This window comes from Bombus bifarius, unplaced genomic scaffold (assembly GCF_011952205.1).
Source record: "Bombus bifarius isolate JDL3187 unplaced genomic scaffold, Bbif_JDL3187 scf7180000008045, whole genome shotgun sequence".
Classification (NCBI taxonomy): Eukaryota; Metazoa; Arthropoda; class Insecta; order Hymenoptera; family Apidae; genus Bombus; species Bombus bifarius.
Window position 1 is genome coordinate 799,815 of NW_022884411.1, and position 27,697 is coordinate 827,511.

Here is a 27,697-nt window from a genome sequence, read left to right on the forward strand (position 1 = left end):
TTTCTCCTTTAACTTATCATAACCTTTAAGAACGATTCGAGGATTTTGGCCGCGTCACATAGTTCGATAGAACTTCACGCTTCCCTTGAAATCGATCGTGTTAACGAACTTGATGTTTATTAAATTCTCGTATTTTTCTGAAGTACATCCGTTTCGTCGTGAATGATATCCTGGAGCATGCGTCGCCCCGACTCAGCGCAGCGCGGCGCGGCGTCCCGGCATCCAAGCGACGTGCCTACGAAACTCGTCGCGGAACTCTTCAGTCAGCGTCGCGACGCGTTGCAAACGTCTTTTCGTTCGTTCGACTGGAAATCGGTACAAGATCGACAACTTGCACAATTTTCAATACGCGTACATTTTTACCTGTAACTGTGCCGTTAACGATTGTTTCCGATCACGTGCTATTAAAGCGTACTATTAAATGTGTCTCCGAAGGTACGTACGATCATATTACAAACATAACGTGCGATCGTTCGCTATAATTGTTTGTTACGTACAAGCTTATTTATTTGCCCCTACGATATCAGGTCGTTTTACATCGCACGTTCCACTCGCCTTCATATTAATATCAAAAACGAAGAGAATATTAAACGGGAATATTAAGAATGCAGAGGCTGCAGTTCTACGACGAACAAATACCGGCTACCGTTGATCCGCGCTAACGTATTTCGCTAACGTGCTTCGTTATTCTGCGTCTATCTGTTCTAGCTCTCTCTCGCAAGTGGATGTCAAACGCCACACAAATACCTCAGCTACTTTCGGCGAGAAGCATTTACTCGGTTATGAATCCGCTAGAAATTACATTTTTCAAGCATATTTGCGAACGTCTGTCAACCATATCTGCCTTAGTGTCTAGGATTAGGAAGTTTGGATTTATTTCGCTGATATAATCGAACAAATATATATTTAACATATAACAAATAAATATATATACAATATGTATATATTAGGTTGGCAACTAAGTGATTGCAGATTTTATCATTAGGTGGTAATGACGAAATCCATAATCACTTAGTTGCCAACCCAATATATATAAATACGAATCGGTAACTATGAATCGTTAATTGACATAGATTTGCAAAAGTTAAGACGTTGATGAGAACAAGCGGATTGAAAAGCGTTGACGGTAGAAGGAAGATGCCGTTATAATTTCATTGTAATTGAGATTAGCGACTGTGTATGCGTGTCACGAAGGAACAAAAATTGACGCTGTCGTGTAACTACCGCGTTGCGATATTTCTAATTTTGTCTGACACGCTGTCGTGTTTTCTATTATACAGAATGGGAAGAACAGGACCCGCGTTTGCTGTTTCCGGGCACGATTCTTCCCTGATCCTCCTGCAATTGTCTGTAAACCCTGTCTCTGAATCCCGTGTTTCCGATCTTCCGAGGAGTAGAACGTTTAGCCATTGCGGAGAGCAGGTCACGGCACCGGCAACTGTAGTGACGCGAGTGAAATTTCGATTTTAATATTCATACGTTATCGACGACGTTCTTTCATTCGATGAAACGACGTGATCTTGTTGCGGCACCGTTATTACCGATGCGTCTCGATCCCATTTGAAATCCATTCACGAGTAACGTGTCTGAGGAAAAACAGTACGGGCACTCGTCGAACTTAAATTAAAAATGTTGCAGGCGCGCGACGTGCAGCGAATAATCCTAATCCAAACGAATCAGACCGTCTACAATGGAAATAACCAGTGAGTAGCGAACTTACGATATCTCGAACATCGCTGACTAGATTACAGTTAATATTTATGGCTACACGAGCACAAAGACCGGCGAAACTTGACAAAACTCGATGCACGCCCGGCCAACTTGCAAACGCATTGGCCAAAGAAATCGAGTAAAAAAGGCTGTATTCTACTGGAAGAGAATTTGCAGTGTAGTTTCGTAAAACTTTCTCCGTAAAGCTTTCTCATCGTACATATACAGTACATAGCTATAATATAAGCGATATCTGTCTGTTGTTGATAACATCTATCAACGTTAATCCAACGACGATTTACTGGAACGAACGTTTTTCCAATCTCAGTGAATATTATCGTGTTCATAACCCGAAAAGATTGCCAAGTATGGAAATTCAAAATTGTACTGTTTCTTTCAAAAGCGAAAAGTTCGTATGCTACTTCGAAAGTTGGAAATAGCAGAATTTCAGACGATCAACTAGATCGGTAACCGTGTTAGACTTTAGCCCGATACTGTTCGATTCGATTGTTCGTTTTCTCTGGAAAATCTGGATGGAAAATAAGGACAGACGACAGAGCTGTGTTAATCTTCTTGCAGTCGGTGCCTGGAAGGAAATTCGCTTGCAATATGGCTGATACGATTGGTGGAACGTGAATGTGCTAATTCGAAATGACCGCGTTCAAAGATCAAATTCAGATGCCGGATGGTCCTGGCGAATCCTTTCATCGGCTATTTCATTCGAATTGCCGCGATCTCTCGCTAGTTTTGCAGAGATTCAACTCGTCCGCCGAGATTCTCGCCACGATTATTCCAGCAACGTCTAACATACTGTGACACGTTTCGTCCGGGCAAAAGAAACAGTTTTTTTTTATTATTTAATTTGTACTTTACAATTTGTCCAGCTGGACATTTGGTAAATTTTTCTAACTTAATTGCTAAATAATATGTGGATGACCACCCCCAGCGTGATACCATCTTCGAGCTTGACTATTTTATTTCTTTAGTAAGGCTAGTAGTGTGTTTTCTTTTTAGTCTTCTTTCTATGAGAGTTTTGCTCGCTTCGGCAACCAGCTGGTTTGGATGTGTTGCCGTTCTTTCCTTATATTTTTCCGCGTACCTGTCGGTTTCTTCTTGACCGTTGGTATTTTTAAGTCTTTGCGTATATCCTCGGTTCTGACATACCATAGGACGTTGACTATTGTTCTTAGTATCTTCGATTGTAGCGCCTCTAGTTTATTTATGTGGCTCATTGCTGCTGTCCCCCATAGTGGCATTCCGTACGTCCAAATTGGTTTTACTATCGTTTTCTAGATTTTTAGTTTATTTTCTATGCTGAGTTTAGAGTCTCGATTAGTTGGTCAGTACATTTTATCCGTATTTTGTCTATAATTGATTTAGTATGTTGTTTTCGTGTAAGTTGTGTGTCTAAGTGGAGTCCTAGGTATTTAACTTGCCTTGTTTGTGTTATGTGCGTGCCATTTAATTGAATATTTGGTGGTTTCCGTTTTCTTAGTAAAAAGAAACAGTGCAACCGCCGTAACCAGATTCGAATTTATTTCTCAACGCTCTACGAGCGGCAAATTACCTTGCAAGATGAGATCTCGTACGATTTGCGTATCCGTTTCAAAGCGACACGAAGGAGACGCAGCCTTCTAAATTCCAAAGAGATCAGGAAGATCCCGCCACGTTTGATTTCATCGCTTTAATACCACCAACGATATCTTGCCTCCTTTTTACAGGCTGCACATTTCTCACGTCTCGTTCTTTATCGCTTTGTTTCAATCTCGTTCCTCCTTTAATTAATTTCTCTGCCTTGTTGAATCTCAACGTTGCGTTTTTCAACGCATAAATCTAAATGAAAGGCAGAGCCATTGACAAAAGATGGAACTCGTGCCACAGTTAACCGCCACACGCATCGCGAAGCAAATCTCCAACAATTAATCGGTCTTTGAGATCGTGACGCGCTAAGGATTGGAAAAGCCGAACTGGAAACAGTCGCGATATGGAAGCTTCCTCGCGGTAGTCGCGTTTCATTAGCTACGATCTTGAAAGTAATTTCCAGGGCTGCTTTTCTCGGCTGAACGTCGTTCTCTTTTTTTTCTTTTGCTTTTGAAAGCACCCGAGAAGCGTCGAGTGTAAAAAGAAAAGTGACAAATAGGATCTCGAATCTGTTAGAAATCAGCTTTCAAATGTTTTTTCATCCGATATAGTATGTGCTTGAAGACACAGATAGGTCTATTAGGTTGGCAACTAAGTGATTGCGAATTTTGTCATTGAGTGGTATTGACAAAATCCGCAATCATTTAGTTGCCAACTCAATATAATGATTATGCTCCGATGACTCGAAGTACTTTGCTGTTCTTCCTTTCTCGCAAAGTAACTTGTACCTACTTATTTATCCTGGTTTGTTGGAAATTACGCTGAAATTGATCCTTAACGAATCTGCTCCATTTTTATCTCGAATTTATCACGGACACCGTCTTTCCTTTGTTCGTTCCTTCACCGTTTCTTTGGATTAACGCTTGTACGAACTGGCGAGAACTGTGCGCGTCTCATTTATTTTTGAAAATAAACTCGTTTTATCTTTAGACCAGGAAGAAGTTTCTAATCGTTCGAACAACTTAAAAAAAATCTTCGACTCTTTACGTTAAGTTCGTGGTATTTCCGCTGTGCAAACGCGATGCAAATACCATCATCGGTAGGACGCACTTTTGCAATCATTTTATCACTGAAACGTCGCGTTCGTTTCGACGTTGCGTCCTCGATAATGTAAAGAGCCTAAGACGAAGTCGTAAATATTTGCTAAATGCATCTGGGACGTGGATGAAAGACAAATGTACGGTGACCAGTGGCGTGGCATCGTCCAAGGGAAGCATTTCCACTTTTAAAACTGCCACATACGTTTGCCCAAGTTTCAACGTTCCAGAAATCCTTTCGATATCTACTCGCGATTCCAACGACCGACGCCGTACAAAGAGCACTAAAAAACGTAGAGACAATCTCTAGATCACGATGATCATGGCGCACAGTACACAGTATAGTAAACTGCTGTTTCGCTAATATATGACGCGCAAGGATGTTGAGAGAGAAAGGAGAAGTAGCTAGCGATATACCGAAGCTTTCAAGGCGAATACTACGAACGTTGGTTTATCGTGGTCGAAGGAATTTACGAGAAATTTCTTCAATTTGATCGGATTAAAATCAAGTAACGCGCGTTTCGTATTACGACCCGCGCACATTTCGCTACTACAAACGAACACGTGTGGTGTTAGTCCACAGAACGAGATTTATTTGGGAAAATACGTGCACGTTATTAAACCTCCCCTTTTCGTCCAGTCAAATTGAATAAACGTTGCGGTTGAATTGAATAAACGTACGAGATGTCGATTATTACATAGGTTTTGCGTTTCGATAAATCCTCGAAAGGGACAGGAATGTATAACGCAGGGTCGGCATTAAGTCACACAGCTGTTGGCTAGACGCAGAAGAAGCGAGATTTGTGGAGAAAACTCGTAAGAATTCGTTAGAGTTTCGGTAGGCATGTTGCACGTGGCTGCAAACTTTCTTTCCTTACTTTTCACAGTGTATCAATTTTTAGCGGCTGACCTCTATAATCGATCAAAGTTGTCGACTCGTTGCAACGTAATTAAGTAACGTGGATATTTCGCCTTTAAATCGAGAGAAATCTTACCGAGAGTATGAGAAACATTACGACCAAGTGGTCGCGTCGCGAAACTAATCAAAATGTAATTCATTCGGTCGTGGCGTCTCCGACAAAATCAAAGCAGAGCCATAACCAATGGAAAAGAGGTACGCGCGTCTTACGATATTTCCACATTTGTACAAATTGTTTCTCACGCCATTTCGAGATAGACAAACGTCCGCGATACTACGGTAATAACTTAACACTTTGACTGTCACGTTGATCATATATGACCGGCCACGGTTTCTCCTGTGACGCCACGGTGGTCATTGGTGACCGGAGCGCTTCAACTTCTTACAATTGTAAAAATTGAATGAAAATTGACAGTTAGGGCATTTTGTATATAATCGATAAATAGAATATACTTTGAAATAAAAAGTGTCCCATTGAACAATGTTATATTTTTATTAGAACGTCTGTGTTGTGTGAACGTGCACTGTGTTGAAACACTTTAAACATAAACGTGGCTCGGCAATACAATCTGGACGATAGGTGGTCACCTTTTCGTCCGATTCTTAGCAATTTTTCATCCTAACTGTTTAATATTTTTTTTACACCACTCTCTGCAAAATTTTCGTGCCAGGTACGCTTGCCCTTCTTTCTTCTGCGTTTCGTGTCGCCATCTTTGTCGAATAAGTATATTCGACGGCTCTGGTGAACGGCACTGTGTAAGGTGCATTGCGAATGCCATTCTAAAACCTGATACCTTGATTTTTGTTTTTCTTGTTTGTTTATAGAGAATCATCGCGTTTGAAATTGATATATTTAACAATAACTCTAAAGCTAATTTTATATACCACTCGAGGATTCTTCTATGTGGTGTAGAATATGTTATCATTCGATCTAATAAACCTACAGCACATTTTCCTCTGTTGTAATCTACCATTGGTTTATCACAAATATAATTTTTTTCCGGGCCTCTATTATCTCAGCCGAATGTTTCGTCGAAATCATAAAAACAATCATAATACTGTTTACTAATATCTTCTACAATATATTCTGCACGTTTTGCTTACGACGAAATAACGAATGCGAATGGTGTTACGACCGTTCGCGGAGAAACGCGATCGCGAGGAAACGCGTCAACGAGAGGCGTAAATTCTCGCTACGATTCTGATAATCGATCGCCGCGAATCAGTCGTTCCCCTGTTTCGATTAGGATAACAGAGGTAGTTCAAATGATTGTAACACTGAATTAACAGGATTAATATAGTCTTGTATTTTTAACAATATTTAAAATTAGAATTAACACGTTACAAATGATTTAACGATGATACCAATTAATTTGTTATTATAATCCAACTCGACTTTATGATATTCCTCGACCTTGATTTTATTCCTCTGAACCTCTCGATACATTCGGTTTGAATCCTCAAATGATACTGACTGCCCTTTAGTTTTTTCCTTTGTCCTCTCTGCGAGACGAGCCCCCCCGCGCTCGGCTCTTGCAACCGTTCGCGCCTATGATCACGTATGTCACCTTCTTTGTGTAGATAAAATAACGGACCGAAGGCGTATCGATGTTTCTAGAACTCACTGCTTGACGTCAACTATGTGTTTATCGCTACTTTGTGTATATCTCGACGGCCATGTAAGACGATCTGTCTGCGACATTGTAGTACCAAGGGAGACATTTGGGAACACGGCCTATAGTGAGCCTCCGGGCGTAACAAATGGTTTGTTGAATTAAACGAAGCCTTGTTATAATATGTCACTATCAACAGTTATCAAGGCGCTACCCGTGACCACAAATAATATAAACGGTCCATTGGGGAAAAATGTTATCTTACATGATCAATTTATTTTGCCATTATATGCTTTGAATAATAAAAATACTCCCGTGTCATGCTGAGCGAAACATGTGATTTTGGCGTGGCAGTCAAAATGTTAACCGTGGATAACAATCTATGGAACACGCATGATCGATGACAGTCGGTTGGTAAGAAAAGCCATGTATTTTATTTTCTCGAAAATTCGTCTATTACGTTACGTATACGTCGTACGTTACGTTACATTACGTTACGTTCCTCTTCCAGACAGCTTTATTTTTCCACGTCGTATAATACCGCTATTATCGTCCACTTACCACACTTTTTCTCTTCTGCTCTTCCCTCGGTTAACGATCGTGCGAGATCGGCTCAAAGGAAACATTACCCAACACAGCGGTCGAACGAACTTTCATCGGAATCCCTCTGAAAATTGCGCATTCACCAGGGAAAAACGTATCGATGTCACGGAGATTATTAATGCGGTGCTCGTATATTCGGTTCGATAGAAGCGATTAGATTTCAGGGCATTGGTAAATAAATTATTAGGGTAATTTTACGAACCTAGGGAATGGAGCAAGTGGAGGAGATGCGAGCGTTTACGGTGGTGTAAAGAGAGAAGCGGAGATCCTGTACAAACGAGAATCTTTATGAAATCTACGAAAGACGTAAAGTTACGGTTGCCTCGTTGCTTTTCATATTTTATCTTTCTAACTCTTTCTGCCGTCACGATACATCTCGCGCTTCGCTCGGCTCCTTAGAATCGTTTCTCGCGGAAAATCTCCGCGTTGCAAGGAAAGTTTGTCGACTTACTTGCGTAAACATACTCGTGAAATATTTTTATAACGCGTTGCTCTCTGCATCCGAATCGAACGATCGTACACGCGAACAGATACCAAAATTCCCGCCATGTAGAAATATCTTCAAGCGTAAAGAAAGAACAGCAATAGCGGCGCACGTCCTCGTACAATATACGTTTAACTATTTTCCCAGAGTTCGTTTAACCCTTTGCACTCGAGGACTTTTTCGGCTGGACGTAGCGGCTACTGCGGGTGATTCAGCGTATACGCGACGCGTGTCTTACAGCTACTGTGAAATGCTTTTATATGCAAATTAACTTACCAAACCTTTATATTCTAATAATTTATCTATATCTACATCTTTGAAAATAGAATTTTGTAATATTAATTTCTGTATTTTTGCTGTAAAATAATTTATAAAACACTCACCAAGATACATTCTTGAATATAATTGATCTCATTTTTCAACAGTTTAAAATTAAGTTCTTCTTCATTTCAGCTAATTTCACTTGCGAAAATCATTTTCTTAGGGTCTCTAAACTATAACACTTTTGCCATGATCGTCGAATCCGAACTAACGTCGAAGACATTTTAACACTTTGCCAACCGAATAGAGAGATCTCCCTTTTTGACTTTAACAACGCGTTTTCTCTTTTGTTGTTATTATCAGTTATTGTTTACCTGGAATTGTTGTCAAATAATTGCACTTTCTCTGCATTTATAAAGTACAGTATATAATAAAATACACCAATTTAGTGGTGTTAAAAATAATGAAAAAGTTACACTATAAATAAAGTTATAATCGAATGATACAACACTGTAAAAAAATATTAAAATACGCTATGAATTTTGAATTTCACGTTCAAGTCGCGTTACGTATCTTCAGTCATCTTTAACCCTTTGCACTCCCATGTCGAGTGCGACTCGACATCAGTTTTTATCTCAGGAGCTCCTTTGTCGAGTCCCACTCGACATTCTTTCATGTCCAGCTTTTTTAGTGAAACGTGCGAAAGAAAAGCAGGACTGCATCCTGGAAATTGTTTCAAGATGTATCATACATTTAAAAATTGCAAAATACAACAATAGTGTGAATAAAACTAGTATTTAAATGAATTTCTCTCTTGCTTTATTTATTCAAATTGTCTTATTTTTTAGTTCAAGTAAATTTCAAATAAAACACTTAAAAGCGTTGGGAAAAGCTGCTGGTAACGAAATTGAAATAAAATTCGGAGTGCAAAGGGTTAGTATTTTTAATTTTACCTATATGTCTTTACACTTTTAATTTGATGTTTCGTACAAACAATATATGAAATCGTTAAATAAAATCATTACCGCAAATATAATTAACCACTTAAACAATTTCTAGACTTCTCTGTTTTTTCGAGTAGCGAATATTAGTCCTCGATATTTGAAAAATTGCGCGGTGGAGACGTATAGCTCGCTGTGTTATGTTAAAGTTAAAGTCTAACACTTTACACTTCCTAACAAAGAACACAAAGAGCGGAGGAACCAATTTACGAACCGATGTTGCACTCTTATCAATTGGACATATCAAAATCTAACATAAATAGAGGGAGTCGCCTCTCGAGTGCGAAGAGTTCAAACTTGGAATTGATAGCGCGCGGATCGCAGGATAACGGACGTAGCTGCTTGTAAACCTAAATCGCTGCAAACGTACAATTGCCAGTCGAGATACGAAGCCACCGGTTCTTTTCTTACGCACAGCTTTGTCATTACGGCGAAACGTGAAATGTATCCGTTTGCATGTGGTGTGGCCGTTTCTTCTTCCTTTTCTATTACGTCGTTACCCGTTTTCACGAACGCCACTCGTGACGATCTTTTTGCCGCGGCAGGGAACCACCGTCAGACCTTTTCCGGCATCTCATTCCATCACCGTTGGTCCGCTCTTCCCCTCGTTTCCGATTAAGTTGGTGAGAAAATAGACGTTCCACCTAATAAAACAGGAAATATCCCACTGTACAACGATTCTTTGTTTTTAGGTGAGAAGATGAGAGAATTCGGCGGCGGATAGAAAATGGCTGCGTATAAGTTGTCCGGAAGAGCACGTTCGGATTCCTCGGTGAAATAAAGAAGAGAGAGAATTATCGTAGGTGCGAGCAGTGACTAATCACGCGTCCGGATTCCTCCAATGTCCGAATGCTTATTCGTAATGAATCGCGAGTCACCGTTGCACCTGTTGCATCGCCAACTATTTTCTACGTAATCCAGTTGCACGATAGTTGGCTTGAGATTTGCGAACCCGCAGGAGAACACTCGATGAGACACACGGAAGCCGCGACCAAGCCGGCTAACACGTGCAATGCTCGATGTTCGACGTATAGATTCACCAGATGTAAGATGAAATGAACGATTTGGTTCGAAGTTGGGGCAGCTGTAAATGCGAGAAACAGCGAGGAAAAGAGTGCGTGGCAGAGAGGGGCAGAAGCAAAATGATGGATACAGTGAACGTAACAGGCGCGGGGACACGAATATGCCTAGTGGAAGATTTCGAAGTATCGGAGGATCCTCGAACTCCGTCTTTGAGACGAATCAGCTACGGCATTATCCTGCCTACCATCTGTTGCTTTGGAATCGTCGGCAATATTTTAAACTTGGTAGTGCTTACCAGACGCAATATGCGAGGAACCGCTTACATCTACATGAGAGGTAAGTCGTTCTCCGTGGACGCTCTAACGCTTTGTATTTACGTTTTTACGGCACGTGTTGGCGTGCAAGAGAAGAAACAAAAAAAAAAAAGAAAAAGACAGAAGGTGATTTATACTTTTGCACGAACGTTTCGAGGAATAATGTGTAAGAGGAGTGTAATTATCGTGGATCGTGACCAAGTTTCAACAGGATAAAGAAAAAGCGCAGACAAGTAAGATCATTAGCGAACCGAGACGCGATATCTTGAAATAAAGTTATTCCATGTTTACGTAATATTGGGGCGAAAGGTACGGCCACGTCGATCTTCGAACGCCTCGTCGACGGCAACCATTCGTACACGAGCGTCACTGTTAAACGAGATCTACGATTTACCTTCCATCCAATATCTTCCGTTGCTCGAGTTTTATCGTAAAGAAACACGTGGCCCGAACATTTGGCGAAATAAATACGATTACCTAATTAAATAACGAAATAACTCGTGGACGTTTAACTAACTTGATAAAGGACGCCAGACCTTTGCCAAGTGGAACGCCCGGCTTTATCATCTTGATACTAGGCCAAAATAACAGCGACTGTGATAATTCCCGAACAACTTGTAAACTAAATTCTCCGTCGGACATTCGTTTAGCAATTGGCGCGCGATAGAAAACAAGGGAGAAATAGAGCAGAGACAGACTCGCGCACGATTTTCCTACAGTAATTTCATTAATTTTTCTCGTTACAGGCTACAGCTGTAGATAAGAGACCGACTGTCGCGACGTTCTCTCGGAGGAATCCCGCAAAGGGGAATCATAATCGTTTGTTTTATCGGAGACTTTGTGCTGTGACCTATGACTGTGCGACCTGATGCCATTGTGACTCATCGGCCACACAGGTCGTCATTTTTCAAGAAATGTCCTATTTCGTTTGGCGACGCTTCGCAAGATCTGTTTATCGTTTCTCGTTATATTCGCCGGCCGTCTTAGGGCTATCGTTCGCTTCGTAAAGCTAAAATCATGTTTGCGTTAGTAGCTTATCGACTGGATCCAGCCTCGGTCGTTAAGTTTCTTGCTAAAATTTATTCACGACCGTATCTCGAATCGACGATAGAAGTGGAACAAGTCGTTGGTCGTCGTGTAAGTTCGTCTACAGAAAGAATTTCGTATCGAAGGTTTCGGTGGTTTGCGACGTGTATCCTTCGAGTAGACGCTCGTATCCGATCAGGCGAGGTCGATACATTAGGAGGAAATTACAGGACAATTCAATTTCGATATTTTCCTCGTTTCTCCGGCACTCTGTCCTTTCGGCCACGCTCGAATTCACCAAGCTCCGCGGGATACTTACCATCCATTCCCGGCAAGCCTCTTTCTTAATCTCTAGATATATAGTTGCGCGTATATTTGCGAAATACATTGAGGTGGTTTATTAATACTTAACCCTTTGCACTCCCATATCGAGTGTGACTCGACATCAGTTTTTACCTCAGGAGCTCCTTTGTCGATTCCCACTCGACATTCTTTCATCTGCACCTTTTTTTGTAAAACGTGCGAAAGAAAAGCAGGATTGCATCCTGGAAATTGTTTCAAGATATATCATACATTTAAAAATTACAAAATACAACAATAGTGTGAATAAAACTGGTATTTAAGTGAATTTCTTTCTTCCTTTATTTATTTAGATTGTCTTATTTTTTAGTTAAAGTAAATTTCAAATAAAACACTTAAAAGCGTTGGGAACTGCTGGCAACGAAATTGAAATAAAATTCGGAGTGCAGAGGGTTAACGGTCCGATTTTTAATTGTGAATATCGATCGGCAACTTCAACTTATTCTCATCATACTTGGACTTGCAAGTTTTTAAGCGTCAGATTTGAAATGCTACAATGACGTAAATAATGACATTAAAGTTATTGAAAACAATCTTTATACATCTGAGAAGTAATATAATTTTCATTACAATATTTATATTAATTATAATTGAGTAATTTGTGGAATTGTTTAAAACATTCATCGGGATGCAAACCGGGTTTGCGTTTATAGGTCTCACAGTAGAAAACTGTTTGTTTTTTTACCGCGTTACTTGATTTTGGTAAACAAATAAGACACTTTTTCTTTTTCCCTTTCGGCATTAGTAAAAAATAATTGAAAATACTGAGTAGGTTCGCATAAGTTGTGTACCCGCGGACTAGGAGTTTTTCTACCAGTCGAAAATTTATATCGTTGTGGAATGATATCTTCGTTAAAAATTTCCTGCCAATCAGAAGATCTTATATAATACTCTTGATTAGATTTTCTTCCTGTGGTTCTCCATCATCTGCACTTTTCTCGCTCGATGAAAGTTTTCTTATTTTTCTTCTTCTTCCAGCAACAAGAATATCACTATCACTGCTCTCACTATAACTGCTATCCAAGTCAACAGCTACATCGTTATAGATACGAAAATCAAAATTGTCATCGTCACTATCTACGTTTTCCTCACACAGATAATTCATTTTTCTTCTCGACATAATTCAAATAGATGGGTTTACGATAAAACAGGTTCAGATCTGACTGTCTTTACTGATCGCTTGTAAAGATTATTTTTACTCACTGAGGAGTATTATTTTTTATTTGTAAACAATTATCGATAACGACCCAAAAATACATTTGGAGTAGAGCACCGCACATCGATGGTGCTCGAGAGGCACACTTGGAGCGTTAAGTGTTGAACGTTTTGGTGTATTTAACAAAGATACGAGTGATAAATTGTAATAATCAATTATATCAAAATCACTATAAGTACAAGCACAGAGACAGTGTATGCCGCTTGAAACTCCTATAACAATTCAACTCTTCTACTCTTTAACTACTCGACTATTCCACTGTCCTAGGCAGCGTGCTCGTCTATTTATATTTGTTGAGGTTAACTGATAGAGGAACGAAAGGATGAATTTGTATTAATTTGTCCGAAAAAGTTTCTTTCGTTTCATAAGGTGATAACAGATGAACAACAATTTCTGTTTTATATTATTTTATTTCGTTATATTTTTATTATTATGTTCGTGCACAATTCAGTAAACTAATATAAAACAAAAGACATCGTACGTGTATTATCTCCTTACAAAAGGAAAGAAACTTTTCGGACAACCTAATAATAGAAAAATATATTGAAAGAAGTATAAGTATAGTGTATGATGATCCAGATCCTCGCTCTTACAGTGTTACAATACAATAGAGGAAGAGGCACCAAGAAGAGGTTGATTGGCACCACGTTCATATATTTATAGCAAAGAACATTGCCAAAAAGTTAATCTTGTAGTTCTAGCTGAAGGTTGTAAGAAACAGTGATAGAAATCTACTTATAGCTCTTTTGTTTCTAGACCTTGTAATCCAAAACAAAATTTATATTCAACGGCACAATAATATGGACCTCTCCTTATTTTCAACTTTTTGTTTCACTAAATTCTATTCTCTTCGTAACAGTGGTCTCCATGTGACGGATATACAAAATAAAAGGTGTAGAGTTTTTCTTGAAGTAATTATTAGGTTGGCAACTAAATAATTGGGGATTTTGTCATTAGGTGGTATTGACAAAATCCGCTAACCTAAAACTTCAACAATATCGACAGGTGTTATTATAAAAAGTTCGAATGCAACTTCGGTTGACGATTATAAATAACGGCAAGAATATTTTGTCCGCAGTTTGTTTACCTTTAGACGTTGATATTCCAAGCTACAACAATATCAGTCTCTCCAGATTCAAACCTTCTGTTGACTCATGTACCGCTGCGATATTACCAACGATTTGGTACGCGATCGAACGGAATATCTTCGAATACATAGTAAGGAGATATGCGCGTAGTATCAGAAGGGTAACCGTGGCAAGTTTACGTTTTGCTTTTGGACGTTGACGGATCATTAATTTGCGTCATGTTTACGGAAAGTCGAGCAAACGAGCGTTCGCGACGGATCAATTACCGTGGCTGTATGAAAGCGCGTCCACCTGCAATTCCTCCAATTTACGCTACTCGGAAAATTTGTACAGTGAACGTAGCTTTTGCAAGTTTAATCACCCGATCGAACTTGAATCTAATACCGCGACGAGAAACGTGTTTAGCTGCCACTAGAACTTTAGGCACCGCGAGAAATTATCTTGCTTGTTCCTCGAGAACACGTGCAAATCAGCCGGAAATCGAGTAAATCAGCAAGAGAGGACCTCCAATCAGATGCGCGACATCGACACCCGGTGGGAGGAATGTCTGCTGCGCTGCTTCCGCATGCGAAAAATTCTATCGAGATTCCTTCGAGGTTTACTCGGTTTCCTCGAGACGTTGAAACTGCGCGCATCGCTTTAACCCAACTGCGAAAAGTAGCAAAGTAGAAAAGAAGAGCCGCGCGTCTAGCGTCCTCGATTTATAGCTTTCGCTACCGTTCCATTTCGAAAAAAGCTGCTCTCTCGTTCTATTCTTCATCACCAATGTCTATTTTCTTACTTGATTTCTGCTTCCCTAGCTTCCAAGTTTCGATAACCAGATGCGGTTAACGAGCGGTTACCTTCGGTTTTCTCCCCCTTTTCTCGTCGCTAAACGATTACGCCCTTGCTGTTCGTAATCGCCTTCTCAGCCTCCCGGTTTCTCATTTATCATTTTTTCCTTGTGCGCATTCATTTTTCATATTCTACTTTTTTCCTCGTCTCCGTCCCCTTTCGCGAGTATCTTTCCTTTCCTCGTCCTGTCCACCTTGTCTTTTCGAAGCTTCGTGGCGGCTTGATCGATCCATCGGCATCCATCGACAAGTTTGCTTCGATCCGTCTTTCCGTTAAGGCGACTAAATCGTTGACTGATTTGTCCGCGAAAAGAACGACCTCACGTTCCACGTCTACCTTCGTCGGGCGCGAGTAATCAACGCGAGACTGCTCGCAAACGTTTTTTTCTTCTCTTCTCTTCTTATTCTCGTTAAGTCGGAGGATATTGAAAAAAGCTTCTCTTTCGATTCGTTTGAAAGAGCAGAGAAAAGTTGGAAAGTATATCGACTGCATATTGCGATGCAGCGCGACGCGCGACCAGACGTGCGATTAAACGGTAGGAATCGGTTAAAGGGCAGAAAGGCAAAGGATGGAGCGAGCAAGAGATTGTGGAATGGGTGGCAGGTGAGAAGGAAAGAGGGAAAGGAAGGTGCGACGGTGGCGGATGGCGCGCATCGCACCAACTCTCGCAAGTCTATCGATATGCACGATGTGGAACACGCGGTGGGTGAGATCGAGGATTAGGATGAGGTCGGACTAAAAGGACGTGCCTTTGAGCGTGGAAATATTGCGAATCCTAGGGTATTGGGGCGCAAGAATTTGTGCGTAAGGAAATGCAATTTGAGACGTGCTCGGAAACGACGAAAGCTACGGCCCAACGCCGTGTATACATATGTAAAACAGACTCGAATACATATCTAGATGGCATATTCGCGTGTACAAAGATACGCGTCCTACCTTCCACCAATCTTTATCCATCGCTCGACTGAATTTCTATCTGCAACGTTCGCCTCGCGACCATCTCGCGCCACTTCTCTGTTTCTGTTTCGCTGTCTGTAACCGTATTTTAGGTTACTTCCTTTTACATTTAATTTCAATTTCTGTTAACCTTTTGCACTCGACTAGCAGCAACTCGAGGTGATTTTGCGCGTATGTGACGAGTGTCTTGTAGGTAATGTAAAATGATTTTATACAAAAATTAACTTAAAAAAAGTTATATATATATTATAGGATTCTTTTTTTTATTTATCCTATATAATAAGTTTATTGATCGATAGATCTATTTACAATGGATTAGACAGGAAACGATGGTTACTTAACGTCAACTAAATACAGTAATGTGCTATAACTAAATAGTTAATTCACAACTCACAACTAATAGTTTACAACTCATAGCAACTCGGCAACTCAACTCTCGACTCCTCACAACTCAACTTCTTACCACTCGACTTCCCGGTAAAACTGCCAGGCCTTTTTAGCCTAACGGCACTTTGGCCTTCCCGCAATATTGTTTATAATTCACTCGATATTTCTTCGGCCATTTGTCCACCATACTACAATATTTACATCTTTGAATATATCATTTTTTAATATTTTTTTGTACTTTTTTTTACGATAATTTGTAAAACATCTGGCAAGATGCATTCTTGGCTTGTCGGTACAAGTATCGCAATAATAAGTTGCTTCCTGTCTTTCTCCTGCTTTGTTTCGGTAAGAGCACGCCTTAATCCTTTTTTCTTCCTGTTAAAATTACATGCAGCTTTCATCGCAATTAGCAGTGGACGTCGAAGCTCGATTTTGCGGTTGTCGAATATCTGCAACTGGTCTACTTTTGAAAAAAAAGTTTTTATAAATCACAGGTGGTTAAGTGGCCTTTCGTTCTTTTGCTTTTTTACTGGATATATGAATTAATTAAACAAATTTGCAAACCCATTTTTTTGGAACTTCTAAATTTACGAAATTATAACACTTGTACCACGGTCGTCGAGTGTGAACTAACGTTGCCAGAACCATAATTTCGGAAGAATTTGTGCATAAATATTTCACCTGCATCTTAAACTGCAACGCTTCACACTTCATAACAAACAATATAAAGAGCTAAGGAATCTATTTATGAACCAATACTGCGCTCTCATAAACAGGGACTGTTGCCTCTCATTCTCCTCTTGATTTACCACACGGTTACGACGTAGCGACTGAGAATCGTCTCTCGAGTGCAAAGGGTTAAATTCTTTTTCAATTTAATTAAATCGACGAGTTAAAAACCCTTTAGCGTACAAACTGCTTACGATCATAGGCGATGTGTGTTTCGATGCAAAGTGCGGATGACAGCGCCTAAAAGCGATACGTCGAAACAATCGAGATCTTCGCATAATTCTTCACTTACGTATCTTATGATTATGTGATCTGTGCTGTAACAAAAGATTTGTTATAATAATAACAATATCAAGTTGTTCTATTCTTATCATTAAATAAACCGTCACACGTTTCGACGAATTCCTCGGACGTGAGCCTTTCAACGATAAAAATCCACGTACCTACATCATGCGCCGTTACGTTGTCGCAAAATCTCGGCAACTGCACTGTCGATCACAAATTATCGTTAATCGTGTTGGAAGTTCGTTTTCCACGATCCGGCTTTCAAAAGGACAGCTAAATTGCTTCCTTGGCCATTCTACCCGAACACCTGTATATCAGAGCGATAGATCGAGTTAGCGTCTGCGACAGAGAAAAAGTTGTACGCTGGCTGTATGCAGCCTGCGCGATTTCATCGAAAGAGAATCGAAATGGGAAACGGGCTTCGGTTTTATGCAAATTAGACTAACTCGTAGATAATCTCGGTTATACGGGACGGCGTGATCTTCGATTTCGATTTCGATTGCGGCTCTTCGCGCGATATATAGAAAGCGGTCGTATTGAGAATTGCGAACCACTGGCGGATCGAATTCCCAGTCAACGTTTTTATCGCTGCACGTCCTACCAACACGATAAATCAGACGAAGATTATTCCATCGTCACTTTGTTTCGAACGCTAGCCTCCTCAAACATGTCACTGCTTCGTCATCACACCTGTCGCCGACACCATTAGCCACCATTACGAAACTATCGACAACTTGCTCTTAATTTAAAAGGTCGACCAGGTATTATGGCATCGCTCGGTGGACACAACTGTTCAATCATTTCGCCATCTACAGCGAAAGTAGGATAATAGTTAGGACTACAACTACCACACTAGTCAAATTGACTGGTTTTACGATTTTATTTTAAAATTCCTACTTCATATTATGTAATATAATGAATTTTATTTTGTTCTTCATGTACTCAAACTGAAAATAATTTTGTATCAAGGCTACTTATACCAATACCAAAAATGACTGGTACTTGTTAAAGTGTAAAAGGGTCCTGCAATCTGTTTATCGAAACCCAATTAACCAGTTTCCTCGTTTCGGATAACCTCTCACATGTTTTTATAATTTTTACTGCGTATCATTCAATATGATAATATCAGCTATCAGGAAAATTTCGGATTAATCGCTAGATGCTAATACTAGAAATACCACACCAGTCAAAATGACTGGTTCTACAATTTTATAAATGTGTCAACTCTCGTTTAGGGATCATGGTCCCAGATGGATTAATAATACCAAAAATATACTACATAACATGGAATTCCTTCTGTAAGAAAGTAATGACTCAATAAATATACAAATATTCTATTATTACGTATTTTTTAAAGACCAGCCATTTTGATTGTTTTAATAGAAATTGCTTTGTGTTAACTATCGGTAGTTCTAATGTTAAAGGAATAGTCGAAACTTGGTCAAAGTTCGAGCGCATTCGAGTCGCAGTTAAAATGGACATCGTCTTCTGGCAGCATCTGGCAAGGATTCGGGACAGTCGGTTCCTTGACCCAAGGTAGTCGCTTGCACATGACGGTTCAATTGGGCTTGCGAACCAGTGAATTACGATTGTCTGACAGCTTCTTTTAGCTTGGCCCAACTTACTGTTAGATGGAACTGCGAAACATGTTCGGACGATAAGCTATTCCGGCTAACTTTAGCAGGTGGCACATTATCATTAGGACCGAGCGTTGAACCAAAGAAATTGCGAGGACACTACGTATGCAATTGGATATCTATGTAATTACTCGCGGTCGATGAAAATCTTGCGCGAAGAACGTCAACGATCCGAATATTTGGAAAAATCGGAAGCAGCGAGCGCGCGTTTAATCGAGTTTGCCACCGTCTCGAAACGTCTGCGTCTCGAACACGAGCAACTTGATGCCAGGACACGCGGTAGATTTAACGATCTACTCACTCTCCTACGTAGCTCGTGCTTACGTACAACCGTCCAAGCCAAGACTGAGTAACACGTCGCGGATAATATCGACCTTTACTCCTGAATTTGAGTCTCGAAAATTCTGCGGCGGCTGTCTTTATATATTTTCTTTTCTTTCTTTTTATCGCACGATAACAGACATACGAAATTTGCAGAAAAAGACGGAAATATGTGAATTGGCAAACATTCGTTCCAATTACCAGTCAATTATTCTTATCGTTGCTATTTAATCGAATTTGGTATAGCGTCTGTCGGTTTATTAGAACATTACGGATAAATATTCATGAAGGTTGTTCGAGACCCCTGCGTTATTTTGTCGTCGTTCTAAGAAACCGGCCGAGCCTCGTATCCATCGCCACAGTTGGTGTTGGTTATTTTCTCTATAGAATGAAACTCGAATTTGCAAAGGCGGTTGTCGTCTCTCGAGGCGATAGATGCCAAGCAAGAAACGATCCTACATAACACGTTGTTTATCGAAGCTGTTCGAAAAGTTGTTTACTCCGTAGCGTCCGTTTCAGCGACGTATTTTACCGCGCTAGATTTCTTACCCGTATTTACGTATTATAAATAGAGGCGATTTTCGAGTATCTTGACAGATGTACTCGTCTGCCTATCGCGGAAAGCAAAGCGAGCGGAAGGATCAAATGATCTGGGTGGCGCATAGCTGTGGCGAGAAGATGGTTCGAAAGGCACGCAAAGCGCCAGATATCGAAAGCAGTTCGCATTACCAAAGCATTCTCGATAATAAAGGAGCCGCTTTCTGCGCAACTTTGTCGCCAGAAAGTGAGAACGAACGCGCTTAGAATCTCCTCTGCCTTGTTCAGTGACGTTGCTGCCCCGTTACTTCGCGTCGCATCGCGTCTCTACGCTTTGCGACGCGATTCCTCCCTTTCTTCCAATCGACCAGAAAAAATCGCTTTTTAAAGTGTAACGTCGCGCCGCTCGTAACCACGAATTATCCATTCGAATATTTCTATCCGGTTTTCTCGTAGTATACGTGGAATTAAGGTCGGCTACTTGGGAAACGTGCGCAACGATAAAACGCAAAGAGCTTGGATAGTACGATAAAAGGATGTGGTCCCTAGTCGGTAGTCTGGGAAGCGTCGTTCGATAGTTGGCCGTATCCGAATTGCACGAGAAATTGGTCGTATGATTTTATAGTAATAGGAATCAGGTGGCCATTGCGATAGTTTGAAAAAGTAGGTCGACTGTCCCCAGCTTGTCCCGCGGTGACATTTTGTCACCGGTTTCGCTGATGTTTTCGAAACGAATAATTTTCCGTATTCGCGAACCAAGTTGTCATCGGGTTGTCGAAGGTGTCGTTGTTGGTGCAAACGCGAACAACGACGCCCGAAATCGATCATCAACCCCTTCTCGTCTCGGAATGTCCTTCTCACAATGACAAACATATGCGATATATTCTATCCATACATCTCGATAACGTGACGCGACGCTCGAAATATTTAAATACATCTGTCTATAAGTACAATTGATTGGCGGCGAAAGAAAATCGCGAATGAACGGACAGGCAAAACCGTGGTTTGCAGCGTTTTCGCCGGATGCAATGGATGTTCATCAGGAGCATGAAGCGGAATTTGCATGACACCGGGAAGGAAGAGGGCGAGACGCAAAGCGGCAGGCGAGAGGAACGAAAGGAGCGAAGGCGGGGCCGTCGTCGTTGCGTTTCCCTTGGTAGCTAAGCAGATTCAGTGGCCCCGATCTTAAGTTTTGTCCTTGGTATCGGAGGATAACGAGAAGAACGTCTCTGCGATTCATCTTCTTTTTCTCCCCTTTCTTATCATCCTCGGTCACCTCTTTTGTCCGAATTATTCGTTCCTCGTGAATTTCCGATTCTTCTACCTGTGCATACGACACCTTTGGATTTTCGCTGTCGAATCTCCACCGAGCACAGCTATTGTCTTGCTGCGTTTTCCCTGAAACGGTTCGATTTCCTACGGATATATGGCACCGTGTGAAAGGTGAAAAGTCACGGAGGTCTGAGCTACCGGTTTACCTGTTCGTCACGAAGTCCGTCGTCTAAAGCGTGCGTTTGCCCCCGAACCTGGAATACCGTTGTCAATAACTCGGCGAATAACATTCTCACAGTGAATTCGAGTAAGTACGACAAATGGGCGAAACGAGTCGTAAAGAAAGACGCGCGACGTTCCGGTTCGTTGCTGCTTCGACTACCGCCAGAATCTTAAACGCTGCTGGCAAATTCTCTCTCCCTCTCTCTCTCTCTCTCTGTCTCATTCTCTGTCTGTCCCTTGACAAGTATCCTTCCTAACGCTCGATATGTACGAGCGTCGAATCTAATCGTCCCGGTTCTATTACCTATAGGATTTGCTAGCTTCTTCTTTTTACTAGTCGTTGTACTTGTCATCATCTGTATCCTCACTGCTGTACCTAAAATTTTATTACAAAACTCATAAGTTTAACCATTATCTCAAGTAATGCATAACCATATAAAGATGCATGAAGAATAATATATGTGAAGAATAATATATATATGAAATGGTATAGTGGTATAGTGGTATGGAAAGTGTACTTTCATTGGAAGAATAATACAGTGAAGGTAAACAAAAGTAATTACAAATTGAAAATATTCTACGTTTATTGATATTATTACATTACGACATTTAAGTCAAAGATAATAGAAAAATTTAATGAAACAAATGATTTAAAGAAACATTAAGATATTGCAAAGATACTAAATAATAATAATAAATGGCAAATAATTGAAGGAATACAATAAAATAAAAGTACCTGGCAGCCAATGAATGTCGTGACTCTGTACCGCCTCGAATTTCCATGAGATTTTTTAGCTTTCTAGAATCTTTCTAGTGGTTTGTGTTACCGGGCTCACTGGATATCCGTACTTCATCAGTTTGCTACGCAATTCCGCATCGCTCAGGGCATCCACCGACATTTTGTTTACAGTCAAAAAGCGGTTTTTATCAAAAGAACCCAGTAGAAAATGTTGCCTCGTGCGTGAAGTTCTTGTTAGCTACTTCTATGAAGCGTAGTGACGAGTTTTGTCCAAAGGCAGTCGTGCAATTGGAAAATTCACACTATCACTAAACCACACGTGTCTCACCTCTCAGGATATCATGAATGTTTCACTATGATATCAAAAAATGTTAGAAAATGATCTTACTTACAACTAAAAAATGGCGCAATTTTCTAACGGTCGTGATCACGCGCATAATCGTTCAACACCATTTCACGCTACTCAATGCTGTCATCCATAGTCATAGAATAAAGTTTATCAAGATAACCTCACTCGAAACTCGCGGTTTGGTATAACTTTTTTCATTCGAATTTCTCTCGTTGAAAATCAATTTAAAGTTAAAGCTCTTTCTTTTTGCAATTTATTGTATAATTATTTTAAATAATAATGTAATGATTTAGTTTTCTATTCATACGATTAATGGAAAAGATATTGAAAATTTATTAATGCAGCAAAATTTTTCAATGATTTACATACATATCATTGATTTGTGATTTTTGGAACAGCATATTTCGGAATGGCAATGCTCATATGCTAATTATAGAATGCACATGTAATCGCGAATTACGCATAGTCTTTATTATGACAAAAGAAAAATAATACTATAAATAAATATTAATCGATGTTTATGGAATTTCGTACTTTTAGAAATATAACCAGAGAAATGAAACTTAAATAGGGCTCCTTATTTTACCTACTAAATCTGTGGTCAGCAGATGAAACAATATAAGTCAGAATTGCAAAAGTGCACTTAAAATATGTAAAGTGCGATGTAACATCAACTGTTGGATTTTGAATATATTATTAGAACCATATTATTAATTATGTTATTAGAACCGCAAGCAAAAGAAAATTATGTAGAATATATAAACGTATTCTGTCTTGACAAAAACTTGACTTATACTTTTTTGTGTGAGAAATATTATAACAAGTATTTTCTTTGGGTATTTCGTATATTTTTGTATCTTTGATATATTGAGTTGGCAACTCAAATGACAATGAGGGAACATTCTTGTGATCTATGTATTTTCCCTTTTTTCTATCCACCCCACCACATCTATAGTTCGCTTTTTGTCACAGGAAACATGGTCTGGAAGAACGGACAATGGAAATTCGGAATCTTCCCTGTCTTTCGCTTTTTATCTGACTTTCCTCTTTCTCGCCGTTATCCTATTTTTCGACGTTCAATCGAGTCAATTGAATCAATCGCGGCCGATTAAAGAAACGAGATCTTGGACAAACCTGTGGACGATGGCGCAGACGAGATCTGTCGAATCGAAATGTCCGAATGACCATGATTTTTATGACGTGATTCTCTTTCATTTTCGAAGGCGAAATTCATTTCGTGCGAATCCACGTAATCGACCACCCTGGTTTGTCTAACAACTGCAGACGAAACCGATTGGCTGAAACGACACGATTACAGCTTCACTCAGATTTGTATAGTGTACGTCATGGAAATTTTCTCGGTAAATGAAATATGAAAATTGCTAGATAGATAGGAAGTTTCAATATTTTTCCTGTTGCTCGGCGAAAGACTCGAGGACGCACGCGAACAAGCGATTTCCCGGAGAAGTCAAGTGTTTTAGCAAATATTTTCATAGCAAACATGCCGTATGCTATATACGGTGATTCTAAAACGCGATATATACAATGCTTGAAGTGCGTTGACTTCCTTTGAACGAATTAGATAGAAATAATAATTGTCAGTAGAACAATTCTGTTAATTATTGTTAGCGAATAATTGTTATTTCTATATCTGGTTTCAGTGATCGATATATAGTGTACTTTCGATATATAGTATAATACTTTTTTATCACAGTGCTTTTTAAGTAAGTAATTTGCACGTATAACTGCGTGTATATCTCAAATCAAATAATGGATCCATGGAAATGTACGTTGTAGGTCATGTACCTACATATGTATGTATGTCATGTATTTTCATCGTTCACCGCTTTAAATCATAGAGGGCATAAGAAAAGCTTTGGTGTTTTTGAACGATCGGTATTTCAGAACGTCGGACGCTAAGTTCCATAGGGTAATAAGATCATCGCGTATCTTGGCTGTGACGATGTTCATAGATTATCTGACACAGTGCGTGCATAGAATGCGCAGAGTTTGAAGTAATAACGCACATAGATGATAGTCTATCTTTACTTCCAGCTATAGTACTTGTTTGTTTTGTAAAGACGTTGTTACCCTTTTGTTGCAGGTTATTCAGCAGCCGCGCTTCTCGCAATTTTGTTCTGCATCCCTTTCGCACTCAGGGTCCTTATTCATAAAGAAACAGGCCGATGGAGAAATTGGATGCAAGCTTTCTATCATACTCATCTCGAACTTTTCTTAGGGAATGGCTGTTTAGGTAAGAACTTGTAACGTTTTAAATGCTTCGTTGCAGCGATCTAGTCTTTTCGATGTACACATAGTAGATCTATAAACGAATACGATATATACGTAATATCTATAAGCGAAACACGTTGGTGTTTGAAAAAATCGATCGAGTTACCGACAACATATCATTCGATGGTAAACGAAAAATGTCTTATCGCTAAACGTTCGGTTACGAATCGATCGTTCTTCCAGGGGTTGGAGTGATGATGCTGCTAGCACTGACGGTGGAACGTTACGTTAGCGTTTGTCGGCCTGGTCAGCACACTCGTCCGCTCTGTGGGCCTCCGCATTTAACGGTGGCTCTCATTCCCCTTGCAACGTTTCTGGTTTATCTTCCGAGTGTGTTTCGCGAAGAAATTACCACTTGTCTTCTGGCACCGGATGGACCGGTTATTTATCAAAAGAGGGAAAATCAGTCGTATCTCGACTCGATGTTTTATCAGGTATTTAACACTCGCGTAATTTGGCCTTCGCAATCGTAACCTTTCCTAATTTTGTCCATCGTCGTTTCTGCACAGGTATACAAGGTAATTTTGGAGATCGTTTTCAAAGTAGCGCCGACGATACTTTTGGCTGGCTTCAATCTTCGAATAATGATAGTCTATCGGCGATCCTGCGAACGTCGTCGGCGAATGACACTGTCCAGGACAGCGAGCAACGACGAAGATCCGAGAACGTTCGCGGAAGAGAGAAGACTCGTGCTTCTTCTAGGCAGTACCAGCATATTGTTTCTGGTCTGCGTTAGTCCTATGGTAATTCTGAATGTCACATTGAGGGAGAGCAATCTCAGTCACTATCCTTACCAGGTAATTGTTCCAGGCTACGCTCGCTAACCGTTCACGGTTCCATTCACTTCGCTCGGAAACCGATCTCCATTTTTATGGCAATCCTGTCTTCCAGGTGTTTCGCGCTCTGGCCAATTTGCTAGAGGTAATCAATTACTCGATTACCTTCTACATCTACTGCATGTTCTCGGAGGATTTCCGAAACACCTTGATCCGCACTCTGCAGTGGCCCTGCAGGAAAACCAGCCACGAGGGACGAGGACTTCCGATGAAACGTTCCTCCATACCGAGACCGACCACCACCACCACTACCACTACTACCATCACCACCACCACACTACCGACAACCGCTGTTGCGACTCCTGGTCATTTAACGCGTGCCAGCGTTTACTGGCGTTTAGTCTCTCTCTTCCTATCCTATCCGCATCAAAGTCATCTGAAAGGAGAGAAACCGCGCGAAACCGAATTTTCCCAACCGCAAAACTCCGACGCGGTATATCAGTCTACTTCCTCCGGCAGTGCTTTAACAAGCATCCCGCGGTTGTTAAATATCATAACGCGATATCGGATACATCGGCAAATATTAGTATATCGCGACTCGCGTTTCGCTTATGGAACGAACTCGAACCAACGCGATATCGAACTATCGTTTCTGCCGTCGAAGCTCTCCAACAAGAAGATTCACCAATTTTTCACTGTGATGCATTCCACCCTTATCGGTTCGGCGACCGAACCACAAATTTACAGTTCCGACTGATATTTCCACGATCTTGTCAATCGCTAGCGAGATCGGCTCGTGCTAATATCGACGCGGAACGAAAGGAAACGGAACGAAACAGAACGAGACGGAACGAAACAGAACGAAACGGAACGAAACAGAGCGGAGATATCGCGTTGGTTACAACCGTTACCTTCCCGAATTATATTCGGTTGGCAATAAGTGATTGCGGATGTTGCCATTAGATGGTATTGACAAAATCCGCAATCACTTAGTTGCCAATCTAATATATACACGTGCTACCGATTCATAGATTAAAATTTTGGCGGCCATTTTTTGTCACTGAGATCTTCCCGTATTTCCGAGGAGACTTTCCTACGCTCTGTTATGAAAGCAAACCTATTTTGTCGAGATTCAAATCAAATTTCGTTCCGATCGTTCTACGACGAAGGTGCAGACGATTCTGCGCTTCTATATCTTGTTTTCTATTCATGACACGATGGTAAAAAGAGTACGCGCAAAGTGCGACAAGCAAGCTCGATACTTCCGCGATAGAACAGTTCTGAACACAAAGCGATGCGTCAAGAATGGAGCGGAAATGTATTCGAAATGTAAGAGAACGGATTTAATAAAAGGTATTTGCCAACGTTCCGAAAATATCGAAAACGCCGATTTATTTTAAAATAAGAGCGGGATCGATCCTCCCTATTTCAACGACAGCTCGAATTAAACGCGTGCATTGGTTCCATCTTTAGTTCCTCGAAGGCTGGCTAAAATTCGTTTCCCCTGTTCTCACGTTTCCTAACACTAACGTGTTCACAATCTTCATGCCTTTTGTTATATCGAGAACATGACTCGGATTTGTCTGCGCCGCGTGGGTAAAGTCGAGCGTACGAAGGCTTCGCGTTGATAAATTCGCTTGATAATTTCGAATGTCGGTAAGTTGCGTGACCAAGGATCGAGATATCGCGTCTCTGCTTAGCGAGTCAGCAGATAATTAACGATAAAAGTCAGTCGACGTTACGGGAGAGAAGCAGAAAAAATAAAAAGAGAAGCGCCACTAGTTCGTTTCTCATCTCGTTCAACGAGCAACGAACAACTGTCGTTGTGATTATCGTAGGAGACAAAAGCGTTTGAAAAGCTAGTGGAAGAGAAGAAAGAGGTGGAAGAGGAGCAGAGGGTTAAAAGCAGCCATTTTTTTAACACGGTAAAACACGACAAAACGCGTACAAAGCTGCAAACATGGCTGTCGAGGACACGCTGTTTACCACGGAACCTGTGTATTGCCAAAGTCGAAGCTACAGAAAGCACGGCGAAAGATTAATTCACGAATGGATTCTACGACC

The 27,697-nt window shown here is 40.5% G+C and overlaps 1 protein-coding gene and 1 long non-coding RNA gene across 4 annotated transcripts; one reads left to right on the plus strand and one right to left on the minus strand.

The window, feature by feature from the left end:
- Nucleotides 1-40: 40 nt before the first annotated feature.
- On the plus strand, nt 41-27,381 carry LOC117207657 (probable G-protein coupled receptor B0563.6). 3 transcript variants are annotated; one of them, XM_033448060.1, is made up of 7 exons: nt 91-435; nt 1,639-1,703; nt 9,962-10,628; nt 24,670-24,819; nt 25,041-25,291; nt 25,367-25,654; nt 25,749-27,381. In XM_033448060.1, the coding sequence occupies exons 3-7, from the start codon at nt 10,325-10,327 to the stop codon at nt 26,388-26,390; spliced, it is 1,635 nt and encodes a 544-aa protein (XP_033303951.1). In that variant the 5' UTR covers nt 91-435; nt 1,639-1,703; nt 9,962-10,324; the 3' UTR covers nt 26,391-27,381. The 3 variants fall into 3 exon arrangements, with proteins under 3 accessions (XP_033303950.1, XP_033303951.1, XP_033303952.1); XM_033448059.1 differs by lacking the exon at nt 1,639-1,703 and having other exon boundaries at nt 41-435; XM_033448061.1 differs by lacking the exons at nt 91-435; nt 1,639-1,703 and adding an exon at nt 9,789-9,892.
- LOC117207660 lies at nt 16,330-18,346 on the minus strand. Its single transcript, XR_004487565.1, has 3 exons — nt 17,935-18,346; nt 17,647-17,795; nt 16,330-17,520 (listed from the first exon to the last, which is right to left on the minus strand). It is a non-coding gene; the product is annotated as an uncharacterized LOC117207660 (long non-coding RNA).
- Nucleotides 27,382-27,697: the final 316 nt, after the last annotated feature.

Coding starts and splice junctions, on each gene's coding strand:
- LOC117207657 (XM_033448059.1), top strand. CDS start 10,325: ATGAACGATTTGGTTCGAAGTTGGGGCAGCTGTAAATGCGAGAAACAG. Junction 10,629..24,669: donor CGCTTACATCTACATGAGAG/GTAAGTCGTTCT, acceptor CTTTTGTTGCAG/GTTATTCAGCAGCCGCGCTT. Junction 25,292..25,366: donor TCGACTCGATGTTTTATCAG/GTATTTAACACT, acceptor GTTTCTGCACAG/GTATACAAGGTAATTTTGGA.